Below are 25,033 nucleotides of genomic sequence, written 5' to 3' on the forward strand. Positions count from 1 at the left end.
GTTGATTGTCCACCAGACAAATATTTATGAAAGACAATTTATTGCACACAAACCCACATCCCTCTACTCATCATGGACCTCCACTAGTGTCCCTGCTAAAAACTTTTTTAGGCCTAACTCTAAATATGGGGCTGGTCAAAAAACAAACTATCCACTCCTACTGGGCATCAAGAGAGGTCCACGCTACCCCTGTATTTGCAGCAGTTATGTCCCGACACCAATATGAATCAATAATGCGCTTCATGCATTTTACCTTTAACTCCCAAGTCCCCCAAAGAAATGACACAGGCTCCGATCGCCCTAATAAATTGAGACCTTTAATTTCCCTCCTACAAGAATCTTTTCTTAAATCCTACACCCCAGATCAAAATTTATCGGTGGATGAATCCCTGATGAGCTATAAAGGCCGTCTTTCATTCCGGCAGTTCATCCCCTCTAAACGTGCCAGATATTGTGTTAAACTGTATAAGGTATAGAGCACAACGGGGTTCACAACCGAGTCAGAGGATGTTTGAAGACTTGCAGAGCGCCACTTTCATCACATTGTCCCTTCCACCGAGAACCAAAGATATGCCCATAAAAGGTGCCAGGTTTGCAGTAAGCATAGAAGGAGGAGGGATAGCCAGTTTTACTGCCCGATTTGCCCATCTCAACCAGACTCTGCAACTTCCCCTGTTTTGAAAGGTACCACACAGTTTACGATTATTAATTTTATTTAGGGAATACCTAAATGGGAAGTCACTTTTACTTTATATTTTCATTTTAGTTTGTGGGCTATCCAAGTGGAACACCTGGGTACGATCCAGTACCTGACCATCTGTAGTGACGGCCGAGCACTGGGGCGGCCGCAGGCTGGTATTATTAGGCTGGGAAAGGCCAAAAACTGTGGCCCTTCCCACCCTGGTAATGCTAGCCTGCTGCTGCTATGTTGTATCTGGCTGGTTATGAAAAATAGAGACCCCATGTCATTTTTTTTTAAATGGAATAAACGTCATGCGGTCCCCCCCATTTTACATAACTAGCCCAATACAACAGAGCAGCAGCAGGCTAGCATTAACAGGGTGGGAGGGCCACTGTTTTTGGCCTTTCCCAGCCTAATAATACCAGCCTGTGGCCGCCCCAGTACCCGACCTACACTACCGATGGTTGGGTACTGGATCGTACCCAGCTCTTCTCGGTACCCCTGGTGGTGGTGGGTACAGGAGTAATAATGGGGGTTAGTGTTAGCCTCTGCAACGGCTAACATTAAGCCCCGCCTTAGTAATGGACGCTGTCAATCAGCCAGCAGCTATTAATAATGCGGTAGTAATGAAGTTTAAAAAAATACAAGGCCATAGAAAAAATATTTTACTGAAATTAAAAAAACCCACACAACCCTCATTAACCATTTTATTGAAAATAAAAAAGCCGTAATCGAAGTAGTCCTCGAATCCGATGTAGTCCAACATCCAAACCTGTAAAAAAAACACAATACACCAAAAAAATTAGTAGCACATAAAAAAGCAAAACAATTATTATTCTTACCTTTCCTGGGTCCAGCGCTGGAGCTGCAATGTCAGTGAGCTGGACCCTATATCTAATCCTATCATGTGTGATACTGTCTGCTGAGCCACTGTATCTAATCCTATCTATAGCTATAGGGTCGGAGTGTCGGAGTATAGGGTCAGAGTATAGATATGCTATATATATATATACACACATGTATACATACAAGCACACACATTTTTCTTTTTGGGGGTGGGTGAACATATGTTTGTACAAGGATACTTACTGCTGGGGTCCTGTATCTAACTATCATGTGTGATACTGTCTGCTGGGCCATGTATCTAAGTCTATCCTGTGTGATACTGTCTCAGGCCCCATGCACACGACCGTGCCCGCAATCACGGCCCGCGATTGCGGGCACGGCCGGCCGCTGACTGACAGCCGCATTTTCGGGCCGTGCTCCCATACAAAGTATGGGAGCACGGCCCGCAAAATGCGAAAGAACGGACATGTTCCATAATTCCCGGAACATTTCCACGGCACTGACACCCTTCCGTAGTGCTACGGAAAGGTGTCAGTGTTCAATGAAAGTGAATGGCTCCGTTTTTGCGGACCGCAATTGCGGTCCGCAAAAACTGAGGTTTTTTGCTGTCGTGTGCATGGGGCCTCAGTCTATCATGTGTGATACTGACTGTTGGGGCACTATTTCTAAGTCTATTATGTGTGATACTGTCTGCTGGGGCCATGTATCTAAGCCTATCATGTGTGATACTGTCTGCTGAGACAAGGTGGGTATGTGGGACTACCTACAGGACACTGCATGGCACTGTCTACAAGGGGGACGTATGGCAGGGGGACTATGTGTGGAACCTTACAGGGGGGTTGTGACACTATATACCGGGGGCATTGTGTGGGGCACTCTCTACAGGTGTCTTTGATTAGAGCCCAGAGACATAACTTTGCTTGGGGCCCCAGAAATGCCAAATTTGCCCCTGAGGGTTAGTACAAGGATACTTACTGCTGGGGCCCTGTATTTAAGACTACATTCACACGAGCGTGACAGATTTATGTGCGTGTAAATCTGGTTGTGTGCATTGCATTTTGCATCAGTGTGCTTTGCGTGTGGCATGTGTTTTTCACGCACTCGCAAGCACTTTTTTTTTCAGTGTAATTGATGCGTGAAACACGGACAGCACACGGATGATGACCATGTGCTGTCCGTGGTTTTCATGCACCCATTGACTTCAATGGGTGGCTAGGTGCGTGAAATGCACCAATATAGGACATGCAGTGAGTTTCATGCAACGGACACTTGCATGTTCTCACGCATGTGTGAACGGTCCCATTGAAATTAATGGGTCCGTGTGCTGTGCGTTGTTTCAGTGTCACACTTTCTGCTCCTGAAGCTAGACAGAATGCTAGGCGAGGGTTAAGTCATGGAGCTGTTTCTAGTTTTCTACCCGATTCTTTAGCCCTGTGCTGTGAGTATTCCTGTTTACTTTGCATTCTCCCTTATTGCTACTGTGTATGACCCAGATTGACTTTGCCTGCTGATTTGGTAACGCTGTGTACATAAACTGTGTATGACCTGAACTGTGTTGATTTCTCTTTTACCTGCTGAATTTGTACTGTGTTACCACTCTGACCTTGGCTACTCTAACTTTTCTACCTGTCCGTTCTACCTGCTTGGTGAAAGCAAATAAATTTTTTCCACTAACAGGATTCACTCAGTGTCTGCTAGCTGAGTACCTGATAGTGGGTACGCCCTTTTCATGGCGATTTATCTGCTTTAGGCAGGATCCTAGTTTCTTCAGAGGCGTCACAGGACTAGATCACCACCTCTTGCCGAATCGGGCAGCTAGCGCCAAGTCTGGTAGTGGATGTGCTTTTACTGGACTGGTCAGTACCATTACAAAAAGTAATAGAAAGGAATGCTAGGATGATTTTGTATCATGATGGCTTCTTCTGGCTATGGCTCGTCTCTGCACAGTTTGCCACGCAGTCATCTTTGGCTCCTCACTTTTTTTTTAGCATATTCTCACTCTTTATAGAAACTCAAATTCTGATTCTACTTCCAATACTGTGCCTGCCACCAGTACTATGCTTCAGAGATATACTGTCCCATCCATAGACATATATAGTGTTCCCCAGAGATAAATACTTTGCCCGAGAGATAGATACGGTGCCGCCAATACTGTGTCCCAGAGATATATATACTTTGCCACTGAGATATACACTGTGCCACAGAATTATAGTGCCTCCAATACTGTGTCCCATATACAATCTGTGCCACACATGTGCACCCAGAGATAGTGTGCACCCTATGTTGCCCCATTGATAAACTGTGATGCCATATGTGCCCCCATAGATGCACTGTGCCACCATATGTGCTCCCAGAGATATACTGTGCTGTCATATGTGTCCCCAGAAACACAGAGATACTCTGTAGACATGACCCCAAAATAAATTCAGACCTCATATCAGATCCCAAAATAAATTCAGATCCTAGACCAGTCCCTAAAATTAATTCATACCCCCAAACCAGATTCCTAACAAAATTCAGATTTCATACCCAAAAATTATTTCAGACCCCACACCACACTCCTCACATCAGTCCTCTTCCCCCCTGGGCACTGCTGAACACAATGTCTTGATGCCAGCAGCAGTAACTTGTGCGTGATGGCACCCGGAAGTAAAGAGGAGCCCAGGAGCGAGGAGCAATAATTAAAAAACCTCACCATTCTGTGAGCATGTGTCCAATTCCCCTTCAGCACTGCTGCAGGAGAAATGGGACATTTCACAATTCTCATTGAAATTAATGGCCTGTCTGTGTCATGAATAGGTGCACCAGGTCCTCCAGATAAATACCTTCGCCACTGAAAAGAGGCCCCCCCCACCAGGACCCCATTCCCTTTTTAAATCATAGTTCCTTGAAAGGATATTTGAAAATGTATTTTCTAAACCAGACAAACCCATTAATGATTTTAGATACATTTTATATTACTAATGTTTTTCTCATTACTTGGTAGCTAATGGATCACCTGAAGGCAGGAATTGCAGATGTATGTGGCCATTGGGGACACTATCAAATGAGGGAGAAGTAAGTATTTTTTATTCTTCTCCGCCAATAAGTGTATTGTTTTTAAGTTTGATGTAGCATAGTGCTATTTAGTCCATTAAAAACCATACTAGGATCATAAGCTATAAGTACAAATTATTAAAAAACAATGAATTAAATGCATTAATTTTCCAATCCATTTTGTTCTATATAAGAAAAAAAATCTAGCTCTAAACATCTGTTGTTCTTTTTATACCAAACACTACTTACAGGACCCAAAGTCCAATATACAATGTTTTTCTTCATATAATAATAATAATGTTAGGGTTACACATAGACTTTTTCTATACAACAGCTGCAAGAGTAACTCCTGTACCAAGGAATCAGTTGTCTTTTCCGCAAAAACAGCCGAGTAGGGCATGCTCTGAGTTTCGCGCAACAGACACACACTCTGTTGAAAGAACGGATGTGTGAATAGTCCTATTGACTTGTATAAGTCAGTTTGCTATCCGTCATAAAAACGGTAAGCGGTCATCACATGGAGGGGAAATACAGACTCAGGTAGGTGAACTTTTCCTGTGACTGGAAAAGGTGGCTTGACTTGGGCCTAACAAGTAAAAATACGATCCTTCTGCCATCTTCATTATCAGTCGCAAGTGAGCTCAGAAAATGGAAAAGTTCTCATATTACGGCTTTAACTTTATCCCTGTTTGTGCACACTCAATACTACATCTACAACAACCCCTAAATACCTTCTACTCTGAGGCTCCTATAACAGTGAAGGAGGGCCCCCTCACCTGTTTGACCCTATAGAAGATGCTATGCTAGCTACCCTGATAGTTACACGGACCCTTTGTTCATCCTTATGAATATCAGTGTTGCGTCCAAGTGCATTCCATGTGTCCATTTTTTATGTCCGTATGTCATCGTTTTTTTCTCATCCATTTTTCTCCGTTCCAAGCACTTCCTGGATTCACTTTCTTTTATGCACCGTTTATCCATAAAAAATGGACAGCACACAGATGTCGTTCTTTTGCTGTCTATTTTTCATGCACCCATAGACATCAATAGGCTAGTCTGGTCCGCAAAAATAGACAAGAATGGGGCATGCTCTGAGTTTCGCACCACGAACACACACTCTGTTGAAAGAACGGATGTGTGACTAGCCCTATTGACTTGTATGGGTCCGTGTGCCATCCGTCATGAAAACGGTCAGCACAAGGAAGAGAAATACAGACTCAGGTAGGTGAGCTTTTCCTGGGACTGGAAAAGGTGGCATGACTTCCCCCATAGAGTAACATGAACGTATATGTAGTCTTTCTTACACATTCATAGAATCTTCACAAGAGCAAATACAGAATTATTCTGTTTACTTTGATACATACTGTATACTGCTATTGCTCTCAGTTGGCCACTGGGGGCGCATGGCAAGGTGAGCTCATTCCATTTGTTCACATGTTGTGGTGGTGTCTGTTGCTGTAGTGCTGCACTTGTGGGGGGACGTGGCCCAGAGCCAAGGAGGCTTGGCACGGTCTGTTAGCATGGGTGCTTTTGGACCACTGGGTTGCTCCCTCTGCGGGAGCGGTGCTGCGGTGGCGGGGGCCACCATGCGGTGCTGCAGCCGTTAGAGTAGGGACCCACTTTAAAGAGGTCGCCGTGAAGTGGCAAGTGGGCTTATACAGTTTGATCAAAATGTTTACAAAGAACCTCATGTTCATGTTTCTAAATTATGCCTAGCGGCTCAGATCAACGTATATATTGTGGATTGTGCGGTCCATGTCTAGTTTCTCACAATGCTGATACTGGATGAACAGTTGACTCACTCAGCCTATATCCTTATTTATTAATATGTGGCTGGTTCACTGCTGTAAAATATTACTCAAATAAGAACTGTTTTTGAACTGTACATCTGTTAGTGTTAATGTATATTATTGTATCCACTAATATGTTGTACAGGGCTGCATAAATGAAAATTATTATTATTTTTACACAACTATTGCAAATGTTTTTTAAGACATATCATGTAGCACTGCACAAACACATGTTCTAATCATGTTTATCGGATCAAATAGCCCTTTTGCTAAGATTTGCTTTTCTTTTTCAAAAATCTATTTTCTGCCTAGCAAAGAATCAATTAGTATAATGTAAATTCATTAGTTATTGCTTTCAACTAGAAGGACTAAATAATAAAACTTAGCTTTTATTGTGCTCTTCATAAAATGTATTAGTACCTAAAGTTAGGCCTCATGCACACGGCCGTGCCCGTAATGACGGCCCGTGATTGCGGGTACGGCCGGCCGCCGATGGCCGCGGGCCGCATGTTCGGGACGTGCTCCCATACAAAGTATGGCAGCAGGGCCCATAAAACGCAAAAGATAGAACATATTCTATCTTTTTCAGTACAGTTCTACGACACGGACACCTATCTGGGGCAATACGGAAAGGTGTCTGCGGCCAATAGAACCAGATGGGTCTGTAATTGCGGACCATATTACGGTCCACAATTACGGAGATTTTTTGCGGTCGTGTGCATGGTGCCTAAGTTATGTGTAAATACCAAAGCATTGGCTGCACACTTACAGACTCATTTTAAATCAGTTTTTTTTATATCTAGCTTGGGTATAGAGTTCAATTTCTGTAAGTGGTATTCTCGGTCATGTAGGAGAAATGGCAGTAGCAAATTTTTTATTCCCCACATTACGTTCTCAGGTTACAGTTATTGTTAGCCATAATATGGTATTCTGCTGGGCACCTGTCCTGAAAAGACAGACCAAAATACCACTGGGACCTAACCCTCGTTGTGTTGCATTAACCTTAATGCTATTAGCTCAGGTCCCTACACATTTCACCCGGGTTTCCCGGCTAGTCAGGTAGGTATATCGAGCGAAGTTATAACAGGATGTCATATATCGGCAGTGGCGGCGTCTGAAGTGAGCTGGTGGTTCTTATGTACCATAGCCCTCCCTTTGTGGGGCTTGGCTAATGTACAACCAATCATGAAGTGGGCTTTCTTCCAATCCCCACCTCATATGCATGACATGTCAAGCCTTGCTCCACACTAGGCTGGGCTTTTTTTTTTTTTAGATACTATGGGCTTTTCCTATTGATTACATTTGGTCTTAATGTCTTATTCATTTGAACACCTCCGGCTACCTGTTGCCACAATGATTACTGGTTTATTAATCGCCTAATATTAGTACTGATTTAATAAGTGGATTGGACATTGTATACAGCTGCTGATCACCTTCCATTTGTTCATCAGGCGCAGGTGGACTAGACAATTTATGTGTATACCAATCACTTAGCATTTATATACCTGGCATATTGAGTGTCCTATTCTGTCCTGGCATCTGCAGTGTGTAGGCATATTTTCAGCCTATCACATTAGATCCATTGCACAGGTGGATCGGGCTCTTTTTGTATGTACCAATCACCTTGTATTTATTCATCAGGCACATATCATGTCCTGTTGTATCGTAGGATCTTCAGTGTGTAGGCATCTTTTTAGCCTGTCACGTTAGCACCTTTGCATTACAGGCATTAAAGGGCATTTTCCATTTTCTGAAAACTGATGACCTATCCACCGGATAGGCCATCAGTATATGATCGGTGCGTGTCCGACACCTGGACACCGCATTGATCAACCATTCTGGCTGCCTCCGTGCATCGGATGTTTGAAACGGTATGCAGTATTTGGAGAAGGAAGCAGATGGCTCCGACCACTGCATAGCGGCCGTTCGGCAGAACTGCAGTTTGGCCCCTATTCACTTGAATAGGAGCGAGCTGCAGTATTGCAGCTCGGCCACTATTCTTTGACCGGAGCCATCTGCTTCCGGCAGGCAGCCGGAGTGGCGGATCGGTGCGGGGTCCAGGTGTCGGAAATGCACCGATCATATACTGATGACCTATCCAGTGGATAGGTCATCAGTTGTCAGAACGTGGAAAACCCCTTTAAGCACCTGATGTAAGCTCCATCTTTTTAGCATCATCACGATGTATTTTACATATTTATGTGGATACCTAATTCTATTATTTGTAAATGATCTCCCAGTGTCTTAGGTATCAGCAGACAAAGGGGGCAACTATTGTTGGGGGAGAATTTCTAATGATTTATATAGTTATAATCAATTTCTTTTATTAAAATTGGCCAAAGGTGGTTGGTTGATCGTGAGATATCAGGTCATAGGTAATTAGTTAACAGATATTTTGGTAATAGGTAAAAATAACAGAGATACATTTGTTTTTCAGGTTTAAAAAAGTTGACCACAGATTTCTACGAAAAGCTCTTATTCGTGAAAATCAGCCGAAATCAAGAATTGTTGATCTCCACAAAAAGCTTGAAATTAAACAAGCTATTGAGATGACAAAGTTTGGTATGGACAGAGATATGTCACAGACATCAATACAGTAAGTGGTATGGATGTAGGTGGTAAGTGATTGGATGATTTTGTTTTTGTAGAGTACATGTATGTATATATATATATATATATATATATATACACATATATACAGTGAAGGAAATAAGTATTTGATCCCTTGCTGATTTTGTAAGTTTGCCCACTGTCAAAGACATGAACAGTCTAGAATTTTTAGGCTAAGTTAATTTTACCAGTGAGAGATAGAATATATTTTCAAAAAAATAGAAAATCACATTGTCAAAATTATATATATTTATTTGCATTGTGCACAGAGAAATAAGTATTTGATCCCTTTGGCAAACAAGACTTAATACTTGGTGGCAAAACCCTTGTTGGCAAGCACAGCAGTCAGACGTTTTTTGTAGTTAATGATGAGGTTTGCACACATGTTAGATGGAATTTTGGCCCACTCCTCTTTGCAGATCATCTGTAAATCATTAAGATTTCGAGGCTGTCGCTTGGCAACTCGGATCTTCAGCTCCCTCCATAAGTTTTCGATGGGATTAAGGTCTGGAGACTGGCTAGGCCACTCCATGACCTTAATGTGCTTCTTTTTGAGCCACTCCTTTATTGCCTTGGCTGTATGTTTCGGGTCATTGTCGTGCTGGAAGACCCAGCCACGAGCCATTTTTAATGTCCTGGTGGAGGGAAGGAGGTTGTCACTCAGGATTTGACGGTACATGGCTCCATCCATTCTCCCATTGATGCGGTGAAGTAGTCCTGTGCCCTTAGCCGAGAAACACCCCCAAAACATAATGTTTCCACCTCCATGCTTGACAGTGGGGACAGTGTTCTTTGGGTCATAGGCAGCATTTATCTTCCTCCAAACACGGCGAGTTGAGTTAATGCCAAAGAGATCAATTTTTGTCTCATCTGACCACAGCACCTTCTCCCAATCACTCTCAGAATCATCCAGATGTTCATTTGTAAACTTCAGACGGGCCTGTACTTGTATGTGCCTTCTTGAGCAGGGGGACCTTGCGGGCACTTCAGGATTTTAATCCATTACGGCGTAATGTGTTACCAATGGTTTTCTTGGTGACTGTGGTCCCAGCTGCCTTGAGATCATTAACAAGTTCCCCCCGTGTAGTTTTCGGCTGAGCTCTCACCTTCCTCAGGATCAAGGATACCCCACGAGGTGAGATCTTGCATGGAGCCCCAGATCGATGTCGATTGACAGTCATTTTGTATGTCTTCCAATTTCTTACTATTGCACCAACAGTTGTCTCCTTCTCACCCAGCGTCTTACGTATGGTTTTGTAGCCCATTCCAGCCTTGTGCAGGTCTATGAGCTTGTCCCTGACATCCTTAGAAAGCTCTTTGGTCTTGCCCATGATGTAGAGGTTAGAGTCAGACTGATTAATTGAGTCTGTGGACAGGAGTCTTTTATACAGGTGACCATGTAAGACAGCTGTCTTTAATGCAGGCACCAAGTTGATTTGGAGCGTGTAACTGGTCTGGAGGAGGCTGAACTCTTAATGGTTGGTAGGGGATCAAATACTTATTTCTCTGTGCACAATGCAAATAAATATATATAATTTTGACTATGTGATTTTCTTTATTTTTTTAAATATAATCTATCTCTCACTGGTAAAATTAACCTAGCCTAAAAATTCTAGACTGTTCATGACTTTGACAGTGGGCAAACTCACAAAATCAGCAAGGGATCAAATACTTATTTCCTCCACTGTATATATATACTGTATATATAGACAGATAGATAGATAGAGACTCCTTAACATTGAAATTGCAACACCAAGACGGGCAAGCCGTAAGGTTATGCAAATCGAGGAAGTAGAAGGTGTCGCTAAGATCTGCAAATTATCACATTTTCAAGCAGCTAGCTCCAATCTGTGGCATGAGGGGGAGGCATAAAAGCCAGATTGAAAGCACAGTTTTTTTTAGCCACATGAAACCTCAAAAATCGGATCAAGTGGTGTGGGATAATTGTGGATGCCTACTGATTGTCGACGTGCAAGTTATCGCCACTTGTCATAAACTGAGAGGGGAAGAGTTCTTGAACTGAGAGACCTTGGTTTATCACTCAGGCAGATCGCTATGTGCCTAGGTTGAGATGTCAGCACTGTTCAACATGCATGTCCCAGAGGTTGAGAGAACTCATCTAACTGGAATGACAGCAAGAGGTGAGCGGGAGTGAAGCCTACTGATTGTCGACGTGCCAGTTATCGCCACTTGTCATAAACTGAGAGGGGAAGAATTCTTGAACTGAGAGACCTTGATTTATCACTCAGGCAGATCGCTATGTGCCTAGGTTGAGATGTCAGCACTGTTCAACATGCATGTCCCAGAGGTTGAGAGAACTCATCTAACTGGAATGACAGCAAGAGGTGAGCGGGGGTGAACCTCTGTACGGGCGGATTGCCTGATTTGATGACTAGTGCGTAGTGATCTATTGCGTACTGGAAGTGAAATAGGACTTCACATCCCAAGCCTAGAGCAGCAACGAGTGTTGACACAAACCATCAGAAGGTGTTTGTTACAGCTACAGGTGTTCCATTGATCACACACCACACTCTCAAAGGCTATCATGGTGCACAGAAAAATGGCAATGAAGGCTGCCATGGAGTTCTATCGTCTTCAGCAATGAGTCCTGCTTTTGTCTTGGATGCAATGATAGCCGGAGATTGGCCTGGTGACCACGTTGGCAACGCCATGAATAGGCTTCCACAAAGTTACCTAAAAGAAAAAAAATTAAAATGCACAGCGCCACATTGTGCAGGTCACCAGAGTAGGGGGAGGGAGTACGTTTACGTGGCAGTTATCATCACCTGTAGTGGTTGTGCAAATTCAGGCACAACTCTGATGTAAGCAAGGTATGATGTAATTCTGAGCTGCAGCTAGGTCCCAACGGGTAGCAGAATAGATACCACAATAAAAGTAATTGTAAAAGAATCCAAAAAGATAAGTACTTAAACGAAGCACTACATACATCAACCTGGAAAACCAGGCAATTAAGGTTTTAATGTAATAGAGTCTTTATTAGTGGCTACTCGTTTAGACACTGTACTACTGTCTTCATCAGGCCAATAATTTTACACATACAACACACACAACTTATATACAAGGATCAATTAGACAAAATGTTTGTTAAAAAGAAAATGCCAAAAAACATCTAAATCCGACGTCATACAAGGTAGGGGAGTTACAGTTGATAGACAGATGCATAGACCAATAGAATGCAGTGGTATGACCAATGAATGTAATTGTGTAAAACTGAAAAGTGAAGGACTTACGGTAGAGACTGATCTAGAGAAAATAGGCCTATTATCTCCCGATCGGACTCTACTGTAAGTCCTCCACAAGTGTACATCACATCGGTCCCACTCCCGGGATTATAATGTGGGGTGGCATATTGTACAGTAGCCGGACCCCTCTAGTCTTCATTTCAGGTACACTAACAGCTTGGCATTACATTGATTTGGCCATCGAACTAGTGGTACGGCCATTTCTCCAAAGTTTTTCAACAGGACAATACCAGGCCGTATGTTGCTCATGCAACTGTGAGTAGCCTGCATGGCCTAAACGTGCTACCATGGCCTGCAGCATCTCAGGACTTGTCTCCCATCGAACAAATCATTGGTCAGCAATTGCAAAGGGAGCTGCCAGCAGCCAATCTTGATGATGTACGTGCCCAAGTGCAATCAGCATGGCATTTCTCAGACAACCATTAATAACCTCATGGATAGCATGCCAAGCCGTGCAAGTGTGTGTATTTCTTTGCATGGTGCTCATACTTGATACTGAATAAATTAATATGTTTGGAATATTTTGTTTCCATGTTTTATAATTTACACATCATTAATGTATCTATCGATCCTCTGATTTCCACAATTCCAAAACTTTTCCTTTTTGGTGTTGCAAGTTCAATGTTGGCGAGTACATATATACATATATACAAGTATAAATAAGCAGCACTCAGTGTCAAAATCCAAGATGGTAGTGGGTGCAAGCAGGCAATCCTGATCCGAGGATTTTAGCGTATAAATAGAAGAAATCCCACAGCACTCCAATGAATCAAAAGGTGTAGTTTATTCAGTCAACACAAAGCTGCAACGTTTCCGTCCTACTATGGGACCTTTTTCAAGCTTGATTGGAGTGCTGTGGGATTTCTTGTATATATATTATATTTATATATATATATATATATATATATATATATATATATGGAACGTCTTTAGTGCCAAAAAATAAGGACACGGCTTGAGTAAAAGTAAGAAAGTTCAACGCAGTTTGCCATTAACACAACAATAATCCTCCACTATACCACTGTCATACTACTAGACATGGGGACTCAGCATAAACAAATACTCATAGGGTTTTATGTTTGGCTTACCATCAATTGCTCCAGTCTAACATAGACATTGCTAAATACTGCTCCTATGTAAAGAGGTTACATACTATTTTCATCTACTCAATTAGAGCAGCAGCTTCTGATATAATACCAGCTCTCCTGCATCCGACGCTCCAGGTGTCTCTCCAGCTCCTAGGAATTATAAAAGCACACAGTTTTCCTCTATAACCAAACGCAACATATCCTGGAGCCCAGGGGCGTAGCTAAAGGCTCATGGGCCCCGATGCAAAAGTCCTTCCCCCCCCCCCAGTTAATGGCTGATGGCCCACAGCTTTCAGCTCAATTGCTGGGTCTCAGGGGCGTAGTTAAAGAGACTCTGTCACCACATTATAAGTGCCCTATCTCCTACATAAGGAGATCGGCGCTGTAATGTAGGTGACAGCAGTGCTTTTTATTTAAAAAAACAATCTATTTTTACAACTTTATTAGCGATTTTGGTTTATGCTAATGAGCTTTCTTAATGCCCAAGTGGGCGTGTTTTTACTTTAGACCAAGTGGGCGTTGTACAGAGGAGTGCATGACGCTGACCAATCAGCATCATGCACTCCTCTCCATTCATTTACACTGCGCTAGCGATATAGTTATATCACTATGTGCAGCTACATACACAAACCCTAACATTACTACAGTGTCCTGATAATGAATACACATGACCATCCAGCCTGGACGTCATGTGTACTCAGAATCCTGACACTTCTGAGTCTTTTCTGTGAGATTCCAGCAACGGATACGAAATCTCGCGAGATTACGAGGTAAACGAGATTTCGTTTCCCTTGCTGGAAATCTCACAGAAAAGATTCAGAAGTGTCAGGATTCTGAGTACACATGACGTGCAGGCTGGATGGTCATGTATATTCATTATCAGGACACTAGTAATGTTAGGGCTTGTGTATGTAGCTGCACATAGTGATATAACTATATCGCTAGTGCAGTGTAAATGAATGGAGAGGAGTGCATGATGCCGATTGGTCAGCATCATGCACTCCTCTGTACAACGCCCACTTGGTCTAAAGTAAAACACGCCCACTTGGGTATTAAGAAACTTATTAGCATAAAGCTAAAAATCACTCATAAAGTGGTTTAAAATAGATAGTTTTTCTAAATAAAAAGCATTACTGTCACCTACATTATAGCGCCAATCTCCTTATGTAGGAGATAGGGTACTAATATGAATGGTGTGGTTTGCTGCAAATTTCATAATCGCGGCAAAACCGCGCCATTTTTGCCGCGATTACGAAAATCGCGGCAAAACCGCGCCATTTTTGCCGCGATTACGAAAATCGCCGCAAAACGCATGGTGAATTAAAAAATGTAACTAACCCTACAGGAGTTGGGGTCAGGAGAGACAAGTAAAGAAGAGACAATGGGGGATGCAGGGAGAGAGGGGGTTAAGGAAGCGCTCACCAGGACCTGAGAGGTGGACGTGCCTTCTCTTCTGCCGACTCTGCTGCTGCTATACTGTGATAGAAGGACCTGATCGGTGGGCGTGGCTTCTGTTCCTCAAAGGCGAATCAGGTCACATGGGCATGACATCATTAAAGGTCCTTTAGCAAACGGCATCTGTCCAACTTTAATGCTGCTTATGCAGCGTTTTTACATAAGTAACCTCACGAAAATGTGGTGGGGGGGGCCGTGGGCCCCCCAGGCTTCAGGGCCCGGTCGCAATTGCGACCGCTGCGACCCCTATAGCTACGCCACTGCTGGAGCCTCCGTTAGGCTCTGAATACCCAAGTGATATGGATTGATATGGACTGTCCACAAATTTATATAACATACACCCGTAGTGTCCGGTAGAAAAAAGCACTGTCCGGGATTTAGCCTCATTCTTTCGGAACGTTGCACTGTGCATGCGCCAAAATGTACATGTACAGTGCAAAGGGAAGAGTAGGCCATGGCGCGAGCATATTTTCAGATTCCGGAGGACAATATGCAGGTCAAGACCAAGTGAGTAAGCGGTCTGGGTGAGGTAGGTGCCGGCCCAGGAGTGGACCAGTCCAGTCATCCCACCTGAGTCACCTGACCTCACATCTGAGTCACCTGACCTCACATCCGGGCTGTGTGGCACTCTCTAAAATGGGGGGGGGCTGTGTGGCACTCTTCAATGAGGGCTGTGGCGCACTCTACAAACGGTGGTTTGTGGCACTATATACAGGGGCTGTGTGTGCGGCGCTATCTACAGGGGGCTGTGTGTGTGGTGCTATCTACAGGGGGCACAAATAGGGCATTATTACATTGTGGGGGCATGGTTACTGAGGGGGCACTTTTATTGTGTCAATCACTAAGGCATCATTATTATCATCTGGGCCACTGTGGATTACGAGTTTGTTTAGAGGATGGGGTATAGGTGGGGAGGATACTGGAAAAGCGAGAAACCAAAAGGTCTGTGTGACAAATTCTGCAGAGACGAGTCGTGGCTGGAATAAGTTGTCACAGAGATCTGGACCGGATGGAGAAAAAAAAGGGAAAGGGAAAGACTCTAATTACAGAAAACATCACCTGTGAGTCACTAGATATAAATGTGCTGTATTTACTTATATAGTCTGCAGAGCGCCTGTGTATAACTGACATCTACCACTATATGGTCACAATATGGTGGTAATATTATATGGTCTGCAGAGCTCCTGTGTATAACTGACATCTACCACTATATGCTCCCTATATGGTAATAACATTACATGGTCTGCAGAGCTCCTGTGTATAACTGGCGTCTACCACTATATGGTCGCTATATGGTGGTAATATTACATGATCTGCAGAGCTCCTGTGTATAACCAACGTCTACCACTATATGGTCACTATAGGGTGGTAATATTGGTCTTTGTATAGTGTTTTTATTCAGTAACAGTATGGGGGTATTATTCAGTCACTATGTGGTTATGGTGTTGCGGTATTATTCAGTAACAGTATGGGGGTATTATTCAGTCACTATGTGGTTATGATGGGGACGTATTATTCAGTAACAGTATGGTGGTATTATTCAGACACAGTGTGGTGCAATATGTGGTCATGGTGTGGTGGAATTATTCAGTAACAGTATGGGGTATTATTCAGTCACTATGTGGTTATGGTGTGGCAGTATTGTTTAGTAAGGCTGGGTTCACATGACCATGTTACGTCCGTAATGTACGGAACGTATTTCGGCCGGAAGACACGGACCGAACACAGTGCAGGGAGCCGGGCTCCTAGCATCATAGTGATGTACGATGCTAGGAGTCCCTGCCTCGCTGCAGGACAGCTGTCCCGTACTGTAATCATGATTACAGTACGGGACAGTAGCTCCACGCAGAGGCAGGGACTCCTAGCGTCGTACATAACTATGATGCTAGGAGCCCGGCTCCCTGCACTGTGTTCGGTCCGTGTCTTCCGGCCGAAATACGTTCCGTACATTACGGACGTAACATGGTCGTGTGAACCCAGCCTAACAGTATAGGGATATTAGTCAGTCACTATGTGGTTATGGTGTGGATGTATTATTTAGTAACAGTATGCGGGTATTATTCAGTCACTATGTGGTTATGGTGTGGCGGTATTCAGTAACAGTATCGGGGCATTATTCAGTCACTTTGTGGTTATGATGTGGCGGTATCATTTAGTAACAACATGGAGGTATTAGTCAGTCACTATATGATTATGGTGTCGCAGTGTTACGTGGACCTTATATCGTGTTATTACTGGTTTTATGAGTTTTATAATAGTGAGTTGTGCTCAGTAACAGTACGCAGGTAATATTCAATCTGGTATAGTGGTACGATTTAATAAATGTACATGTATATAGATAATGTTTTGTGTGAGAGGGGGGACATATGCTTTAGGGCTTGCAACAATTTTAGATGCGCTAGAACAGCGTTGCAGTTTTCTGCACGTCACCCTCTGAATTGACTGCATTATTGATACAATACCTCAACATTTGGGGCCCCACTTTTATCTTTGCCCAGGGCAACACTTTGTAAAAAAGAAAGTAGTGGGGGTGGTGCGGTGGAGTGAGTGGTGAGTGAGTCTGACTCACTAATCATATTCCCACTTGCAGCTTTCCCACGGTGAGTTAGCGAGGGAAAGATACAAGCGGGTCTGTGATTGGTGAGTTACTCCTAGCACACTACACAGGCAATGATTTTGTAATGTGTCTGTAAAAATTTTGGTCTGTCTGTGATTTTTAGCTCAGTTGTGCAAAAATTACTAAAGTGGAGGTCGGCAACTCTGTGTACGTTAGATTGGCCTAGATTCTTATTGGCAGCTCAAGTTAATATGTCAGAACTGATGCAAGAATAATAGTTGTGTCTTTTTCATAATTTCTAGAACTTATAGAAAAGGAAAACTTGCAAACTCATTTTCATCAGAAGATGTTGTACAGTTGAAGGACATATTAACAAATAGTCTTTACCGCGTGCGTCAAAGGGTAAGATACAATTCAGCCTACAGTTCTCTTTATTAAATGAATATTTTAATACAGTAATGTACGATTGTTAACATGTTAGCCCACACACAAAGTGTTAAAAGGGTTGTCCAGGAACAAAACACTTGGCTGCTTTTTTTTCCAAAAACAGTGCCACTCCTGTCCACAGGTTATGTGTAGTATTGCAGCTCAGCCACATTTATTACAATGGAGCTGAACTGCAATACCGGATACAAACCAAATACAGATGTGGCGCAATTTCTGGAAGAAAGCAGACAAGTTTTTCTAATCCTGTCCAAACCCCTTTGAGTGTAGCCCATAGCAGTCAATCAGGTGACTTTTTTAATTTTCTAACGTGCTAGAAATAGTAAAGCTAGAATCTGATTGGTTGCTATGGACAACACTGACAAGTTTTGTTAATGTTTATGTACAAGGCCCAATTTCTTCTGCATATTCTCTCCATGTATGAATGGAATATTTGAGGAACTACATATTTTATGTGGAGATGTGGAATATTTTATTTTAAGTCCATGTCTACAACTGCAGAAAATGTACATGGTACTCTATACAGTATGTTAATATTTATTGGAACCATAATTTACAGTGGAGCTTTTTAATGGTATATAAAATTAATGCAGTTCTAGTTGTAAGATTGTTACATGTCCAAAATAACATAATAATCAGTAGACTGTTTGCCCTTTAGTGCTGAAATCAACATTTGTTCATCAGTTGTTTCGCATCAAGTGTTAGGCCTTATTCACACGAGCGTATTTCACGCCCGAGTTTTGCACGTTAAAACAACGGACCACACACTGACCTATGCAATTCAATGGGGCCAGTCAGACATTCAGTGTTTTTCACGCAGTATGTGTCTGCTGCGTGAAACTCACTGCATGTCCTATTCTTGTGCGTTTTTTGCGCATCACGCACCCATTGAAGTCAATGTGTGCGTGAAAAAGACAGACAGCACACGGACCAGTTGCTAAAGAAATGATGAGGAAAAAAGAAAACACCTCCTTCAGTTTTTTTTGCGGACGTAAAAAACGCGTGACATACGGATGACATACGCGCGTAAAAAACACAGACGCACATGGTACATGGATGCCACACGGACATGCTCGTGTGAATTAGGTCTTAGACGCTGCCCGCACCACACCCCATAAATATTACAGTACTCAGGCACTTTATTTCAGTGATGTGAGATAGTCATAATGCTCTGATGATCTTGACGCAACACCTCTCTTCTCTGGAGTCATGCAGGCATATTGTGATATGAGTTCTGCACCAACCTTAATACATTCTACGTATAAGAAATTTACTCCTCTGTGTCCAGAAGATCACACGGTGCGGCCATAACATTAAAACCACTGACTGATGAAGTTAATAACATTTATTATCTCATTACAATGGCACCTGTTAGGCCCAATGCACACGACCGTAAAATCGCCCGTAATTACGGGCCCATTCAATTCTATAGCCATCAGACACCTTCCCGTACGTCTACGGGAGGGTGTCCGTGCCGCAGAAACATGCCCAAAAAAATAGGACATGTCCTAATTTTTATTTTACGGACCATGCTCCTATACTTTCCGATGAGAGCACGGCCTGTAAAAACGGCCGCCTGTCCCCGGACGGCCGTGCCTGTAATTACGGGTTGTAATTATGGGCACGGTTGGGTGCATGAAGCCTTAAGGTGTCGGATATATTAGGCAGCAAGTGAACAGTCAGTTCTTGATGTTGATGTGTTGGAAGCAGGAAAAATGGGCAAACTGAAGATTCTGAGCAACCTTGACGAGGCCACACTGTGAAAGTTAGATGACAGGTTTACAGCATCTCCAAAATGGCAAGTCTTGTGCTTTCTTCCCAATCTGAAGTGTTCGTACCTACAAAAATCGCTCCAAGGAAGAACAACCGGTGTACCGGCGATAGGGTTATGGGAGCTTAAGGCTCATTTATGTGCGTGGGGGGCTGGCAAAGGCTAGCCTATCTGATCTGATCTCACAGAAGAGCTACTGTAGAACAAATTGCTGAAAAAGTGAATACTGGCTATGATAGAAAGGTGTCAGAACACACAGTGCATCGCAGCTTGCTGAATTTGGAGATATGTAATCGCAGATGACTCAGAGTGTCGATGCTGACCCCTGTCCACCTCTGAAAGTACATACATTGGGCACATGAGCATCAGTGGACCATGGAGCAATGGAGGAAGGTGTTCTGGTCTGACGAATAAAGTTTTATTTTACATCACGTGGACAGCTGGGTGCATGGGGAAGAGATAGCACCAGGATGCACTATAGGAATAAGATAAGCTAGCGGAGGCAGTGTGATGCGCTGGGAAATTTTCTGCTGGGAAGCCTTGGGTCCTGGCATTCATGTGGATGTTAATTTGTCATGAACATTGTTGCAGACCAGGTACACGCCTTCATGGCAACAGTATATATCTGCTATACATTCGGGGGAAGAATGTGGGGTGGTGCATTACACTAGGTCAGGCTCAGAACAGGTTCAGGAACCCCTTATAGCTTTAAAATTTAGAAAGCTAGGTACTATAGGGGTGAAAAGAACATTTTTAGTTTTGCCTTGAGTGTTTCTTTAAAATAAACAATTATATACAATGCAATTTTAACGTGGACTATGTCAATTCATTTACTATTATTATCACAACAACTACTACTTGAATGTGTGTGTACATTGAAATATGTGTACAAAAATGACATTCTCCATTCATTTTCTCTTTATTCAAGACATCTTCATATGTCAAATACAATTTACCAAAAGAAGATAATGAAAGGCAAAACAGGGAAATACTAATTCGTCGTTTTTCAAGCTTCAGGAAGGGAAGCAGCCTCCCCTGGGAGAGACAGGTAAATGATATACATAGGAAATAGTGAGTTTCCGCTACCATATAATTTACATATGTGAAAATACTGATGCCTAGTTTGTGGTCCACTTAACCTATTCAGATCCATCACACTGGGCATAAAATACAAAGACACAATAGCATCATCGAAATTGATTGTTTCCAGATTGTTTGTTTTTGTCTCGAAGATTTACAACTGAAATCTTATAGGTTGCCATAATCATTTATGTTCTTACACAAGTGGTGATAGGAGTGATTGGTAAAGCTGTAGAATATGTTTGAAACAGCGGCTATAAATTCCAACTTTGTGAAGACCGCAAGGTACAGTTTGTCTTGGTAATTGCTGATACAATTGTGTAGTATTTTTTAAGACTACAACTTGGGACTACTGTTCCTCTCTACACTATTTTTTATCCAGTTTACAGACAATGTACCTACAATTTAGGCACTGATGATTTGGACTCTTTGTTACCTGACTCACTTTGCTTTGAGCCAAAAATTTAGAGTTTTGATGTAACACATAGGGTATGTGCACACACAAAATCAAGAATGTCTGAAAATATGGAACTGTTTTCAGAAGTTTTTTAAGCCACTCGAGATTTTCGCTGCGTTTTTTACGGCCGTATTTTTTAACTATTTTACAATAGTCAATGAAAAACGGCTCCAAAAACAGCTGAAGAAGTGACATGCACTTCTTTTTTGCGGGTAGTTTTTTTACATGCCGTTTTTGGAAAACGAGGCGTAAAAAAACGCCACGTCGGAGCAGAATGCAGTATTTCCCATTTAAATCAATGGGCAGATGTTTGGAGGCTTCTGGTTTTTCAGGCGTTTTTCGAAGTGTAAACTCCCCAAATACTCCTAAAAACACTACATGTGCACATACCCATACTAACTGGCATTAAAGTTCACATGAGTTGCCTGTTTAGCTGCTCATTGTCATTTATTTAATTCTACTCTAAAAATATTTTCATGTGGTGCTTCCAAGCGCTATGATTATGTTAGTTACAAAACGATATTTGAAACTATTTCAAACATAATTTCAAACATTAAATAGTGCAACTTTGGGAAAAAAAGGTGTGATTAAATTAAAGAGGCTCTGTCACCAGATTCTCAAATCCCTATCGCCTGTTGCATGTGATCGGCGTTTTTTGAAAAACTTTCATTTTTGGCCAAGTTATGAGCTATTTTATAAATATGCAAATGAGCTTTGAAATGGACAACTGGGCGTGTTTTTTTTAACTGGGCGTGTATTGTGTTTTTAACTGGGCGTGTTTACTTGTTTTACTAACTGGGCGTTGTGAATAGAAGTGTATGATGCTGACAAATCAGTGACCAATCAGCATCATGCACTCTCCATTCATTTACACAGCACATAGTGTTCTTACTAGAACGATGTGCAGCCACATACACAAGTGTCCAGCTTGGACGTCATGTGTATTCAGAATCCTGACACTTCGGAATCTTTTCTGTGAGATTTCCAGCAAGTGAAACTAAATCTCGTTTACCTCGTAATCTTGCTGGAATCTCACAGAAAAGATTCAGAAGTGTTGATGTCCAGGCTGGATGTCATGTGTATTCATTATCAGGACACTTGTGTATGTGGCTGCACATCGTTCTAGTAAGAACACTATGTGCTGTGTAAATGAATGGAGAGGAGTGCATGATGCTGATTGGTCACTGATTCGTCAGCATCATACACTTCTATTCACAACGCCCAGTTAGTAAAACAAGTAAACACGCCCAGTTAAAAACACAATACACGCCCAGTTGGACATACGAAAAAAAATACGCCCAGTTGTCCATTTCAAAGCTCATTTGCATATATATATATAAAATAGCTCATAACTTGGCCAAAAATTTTTTCAAAAAAAAACAAAACGTTACTGTTATCTACATTGCAGCGCCGATCACATGCAATAGGAGATAGGGATTTGAGAATCTGGTGACAGAGCCTCTTTAAATATAATTTATAACATGTTGTATACCTCTCTTAACAGACAGATGTGCAAAATGTCCGCTATTTATCACTGCCTCATCACTATTATAAACCAGAGGAATACTTTGAACATGAATCCCTCCAAGGTAATATTTCTATATACAGTAGGTAAACCTACACTAGTATGAAATATATAAATACTTCCTGACAAATGCCAAAAAGAGTATTTACCGTGTGAATTATACACCTGTATATGCCCAGCTTAGAGCGAAAGCTAGAATGAAGTGATGTAGGGACGTGTGTGATAATGTTATTATTATATCAATAATGTAAAGAGTTTATGAGATAAAAGATCCCACCAATGGGGGACACTGGGCATCCATAATCAGTAGTAGAAAGGTTTGTGTTCTCTACAGTTTGTAGACACCCACTCATGTGAATACACATAAAAAAAAATACAAAAACATTTAAAAGGGGTTGTCCAAGCTTTTTTTTTTTAAGAAACACCATTACCCTTGTCACGCATGGTGCTGTCTGTAGCCATAATCTTCTAGTTTTAAGCCACACAATACAGATTACCTACACCTCTTTAATGAATGACAGGATGCAAAAGATGTTCTTTTTTTCAGTATTAGGCCCTATTCAAACAAACGTGTCCGTTTTGCGCGCGCAAAAATCGCTGCATTTTGCGCGCACAAAAGTTCAGTGTGACATGTGTACATGGTGCGTGGCTGCGTGACACTACCTTTTTATGTTACGGCACAGTAAAGAAGGAGGGGATTTTATGTTTCCCTTCTCTTCTTTACCAGCTGTTGCGGGATTCACGCGCGTCACCCGGAAGTGCTTCCGTGTGCCATGCGCGATTTGCACGCACCCATTGACTTCAATGGGTGCGTGCTGCGCGAAACACGGGCAAGTATAGGACATGTCGTGAGTTTTACGCAGCACACATACGCTGTGTGAAAATCACTGACAGTCTGAACGGCCCCATTCACTAACATAGGTCTGTGCGATGCGCGTGAAAATCACGCGCATATCACGGACGTATAACACGTTCGTGTGAATAAGGCCTTAGACTTTTAGTTTTGAATGATCTCCTGTGTATCTGCTCCGCCTATATTCTAAATGTCTATCGGTTTTCATTCAGGTCATCACAATGACGATGATGATGACTCTGTATTTGAAGAAATAGCAGAGGTCCTAGTTAGTCCGGAAACCAGTTTAACAAAAGTACCATCACATAAAATGAAAGAACAGAAAGTCAATAAAGGCACAAGGAGCAAAGCCAGAGGAGTACATTGGCCACTAAAGCCAAAGAAACAGATGTCAGCGAGATCAATGTATCAACCTCCAAAATCAATACCATCCTTTGACATAGTACTAGAAGAAGACGATGATTTACATGTAGATAGTAATAATGAAGTATTGTAACAATGGAACAGTGAAAAATGCTGGAAAAATGAAAACAATATATCATTTATCTGGTGATTTATTAAAATGAAAGAAATAAGTGTCTCCTCATTATGTTTATTTTATAAATTAAAAGATGAAGCAATATTGTTTTTATTGAAAATTGGGTATATTCTTGTTTTCCCTTTTGTGTGTAATTGTACATAAATAGTCTACATTGTAACCTGTCCAAGATAGCAAGAAGCTGTGAGCCGAATTACTGGGCCAATCCTCTCCGGCAAGTGGAGTGATAAAATTGTGAAGGCGATGTTAAGTATCTCAACTAGAGGTCATGCACATGAGTGTATTATGATTCTGTACAACCTCCAAGTTGTACAGAATTCTGGTGCTTCACCAATAGTAAATATAACCCACTTTTTGCCTTTACACATAAAAGAATATGGTTTTCATTCAAAGCATTATCTTGAGTTGATTCTCTCATAAGCCCCCAATTATGCATATGCCTATATGCTGAGGTCTCTTTATATGTTTATCTTCCATTCTACATGGAGATTGGTGGTATGTAAAAGCAAAATACTTCAAATTAAGGCCCATTTACATGGAATGTTCACCAATAAGCGATGGGCAAGTAGTAATATTTTCTAAGTTTTCTGTTTACATGTAATAAGCAGAAGGGTACACTTCTGTGCATACATGGGGTATCTTTGACATTTTCATGTATGAATGATCAGTAATGTTCTTATCATTCATTTATACTTGATTTACTCATTTACATGGGGCAATTATCATTAGAAATGCTTGTAATTCAGATCTGAACAAAATTTTCTTTGTATAAACAGGCCTTTGGATAAAACTAGCCTTGAAGGTAATGAAATACAAACAGCGAGTTTACTATATAAAAATAGTTCAGATTGGTGGAGTAGTTGTCAATAGCTACCAGATTCCAGGTTTCATGGTTAGAAAGTAAAAGTTTTTTTCTGGACTAGTTTTTATAAATGAGGCCCAGTATTACCTTAAATATACACCTGTGTACCTAGCTTGGGTTCTTCACAGGTAAAATGTTGTATAACCATAACACCAGTTAGAGTACTAAATATACAG

General features: G+C 41.9%; 1 protein-coding gene and 1 long non-coding RNA gene across 2 annotated transcripts in view; one reads left to right on the top strand and one right to left on the bottom strand.

Annotated features, from left to right (window-relative positions):
- SLC9A4 (solute carrier family 9 member A4) overlaps positions 1-24,032 on the top strand; it is an 83,634-nt gene extending 59,602 nt beyond the window's left edge. Inside the window, exons 7-12 of the mRNA XM_075852700.1 lie at positions 4,515-4,585; positions 8,792-8,950; positions 17,630-17,729; positions 20,471-20,590; positions 22,584-22,668; positions 23,670-24,032. Of these exons, the coding sequence (XP_075708815.1) occupies positions 4,515-4,585; positions 8,792-8,950; positions 17,630-17,729; positions 20,471-20,590; positions 22,584-22,668; positions 23,670-23,953 (819 nt within the window). The 3' untranslated portion in view covers positions 23,954-24,032. The remainder of the gene's footprint in view (positions 1-4,514; positions 4,586-8,791; positions 8,951-17,629; positions 17,730-20,470; positions 20,591-22,583; positions 22,669-23,669) is intronic.
- LOC142742687 (uncharacterized) lies at positions 1,365-15,021 on the bottom strand. The gene is made up of 3 exons (XR_012881423.1): positions 14,738-15,021; positions 13,316-13,465; positions 1,365-1,454 (listed from the first exon to the last, which is right to left on the bottom strand). It is a non-coding gene; the product is annotated as an uncharacterized LOC142742687 (long non-coding RNA).
- Positions 24,033-25,033: the final 1,001 nt, after the last annotated feature.

The sequence above is a fragment of the Rhinoderma darwinii genome, chromosome 2 (assembly GCF_050947455.1).
Source record: "Rhinoderma darwinii isolate aRhiDar2 chromosome 2, aRhiDar2.hap1, whole genome shotgun sequence".
Lineage (NCBI taxonomy): Eukaryota > Metazoa > Chordata > Amphibia > Anura > Rhinodermatidae > Rhinoderma > Rhinoderma darwinii.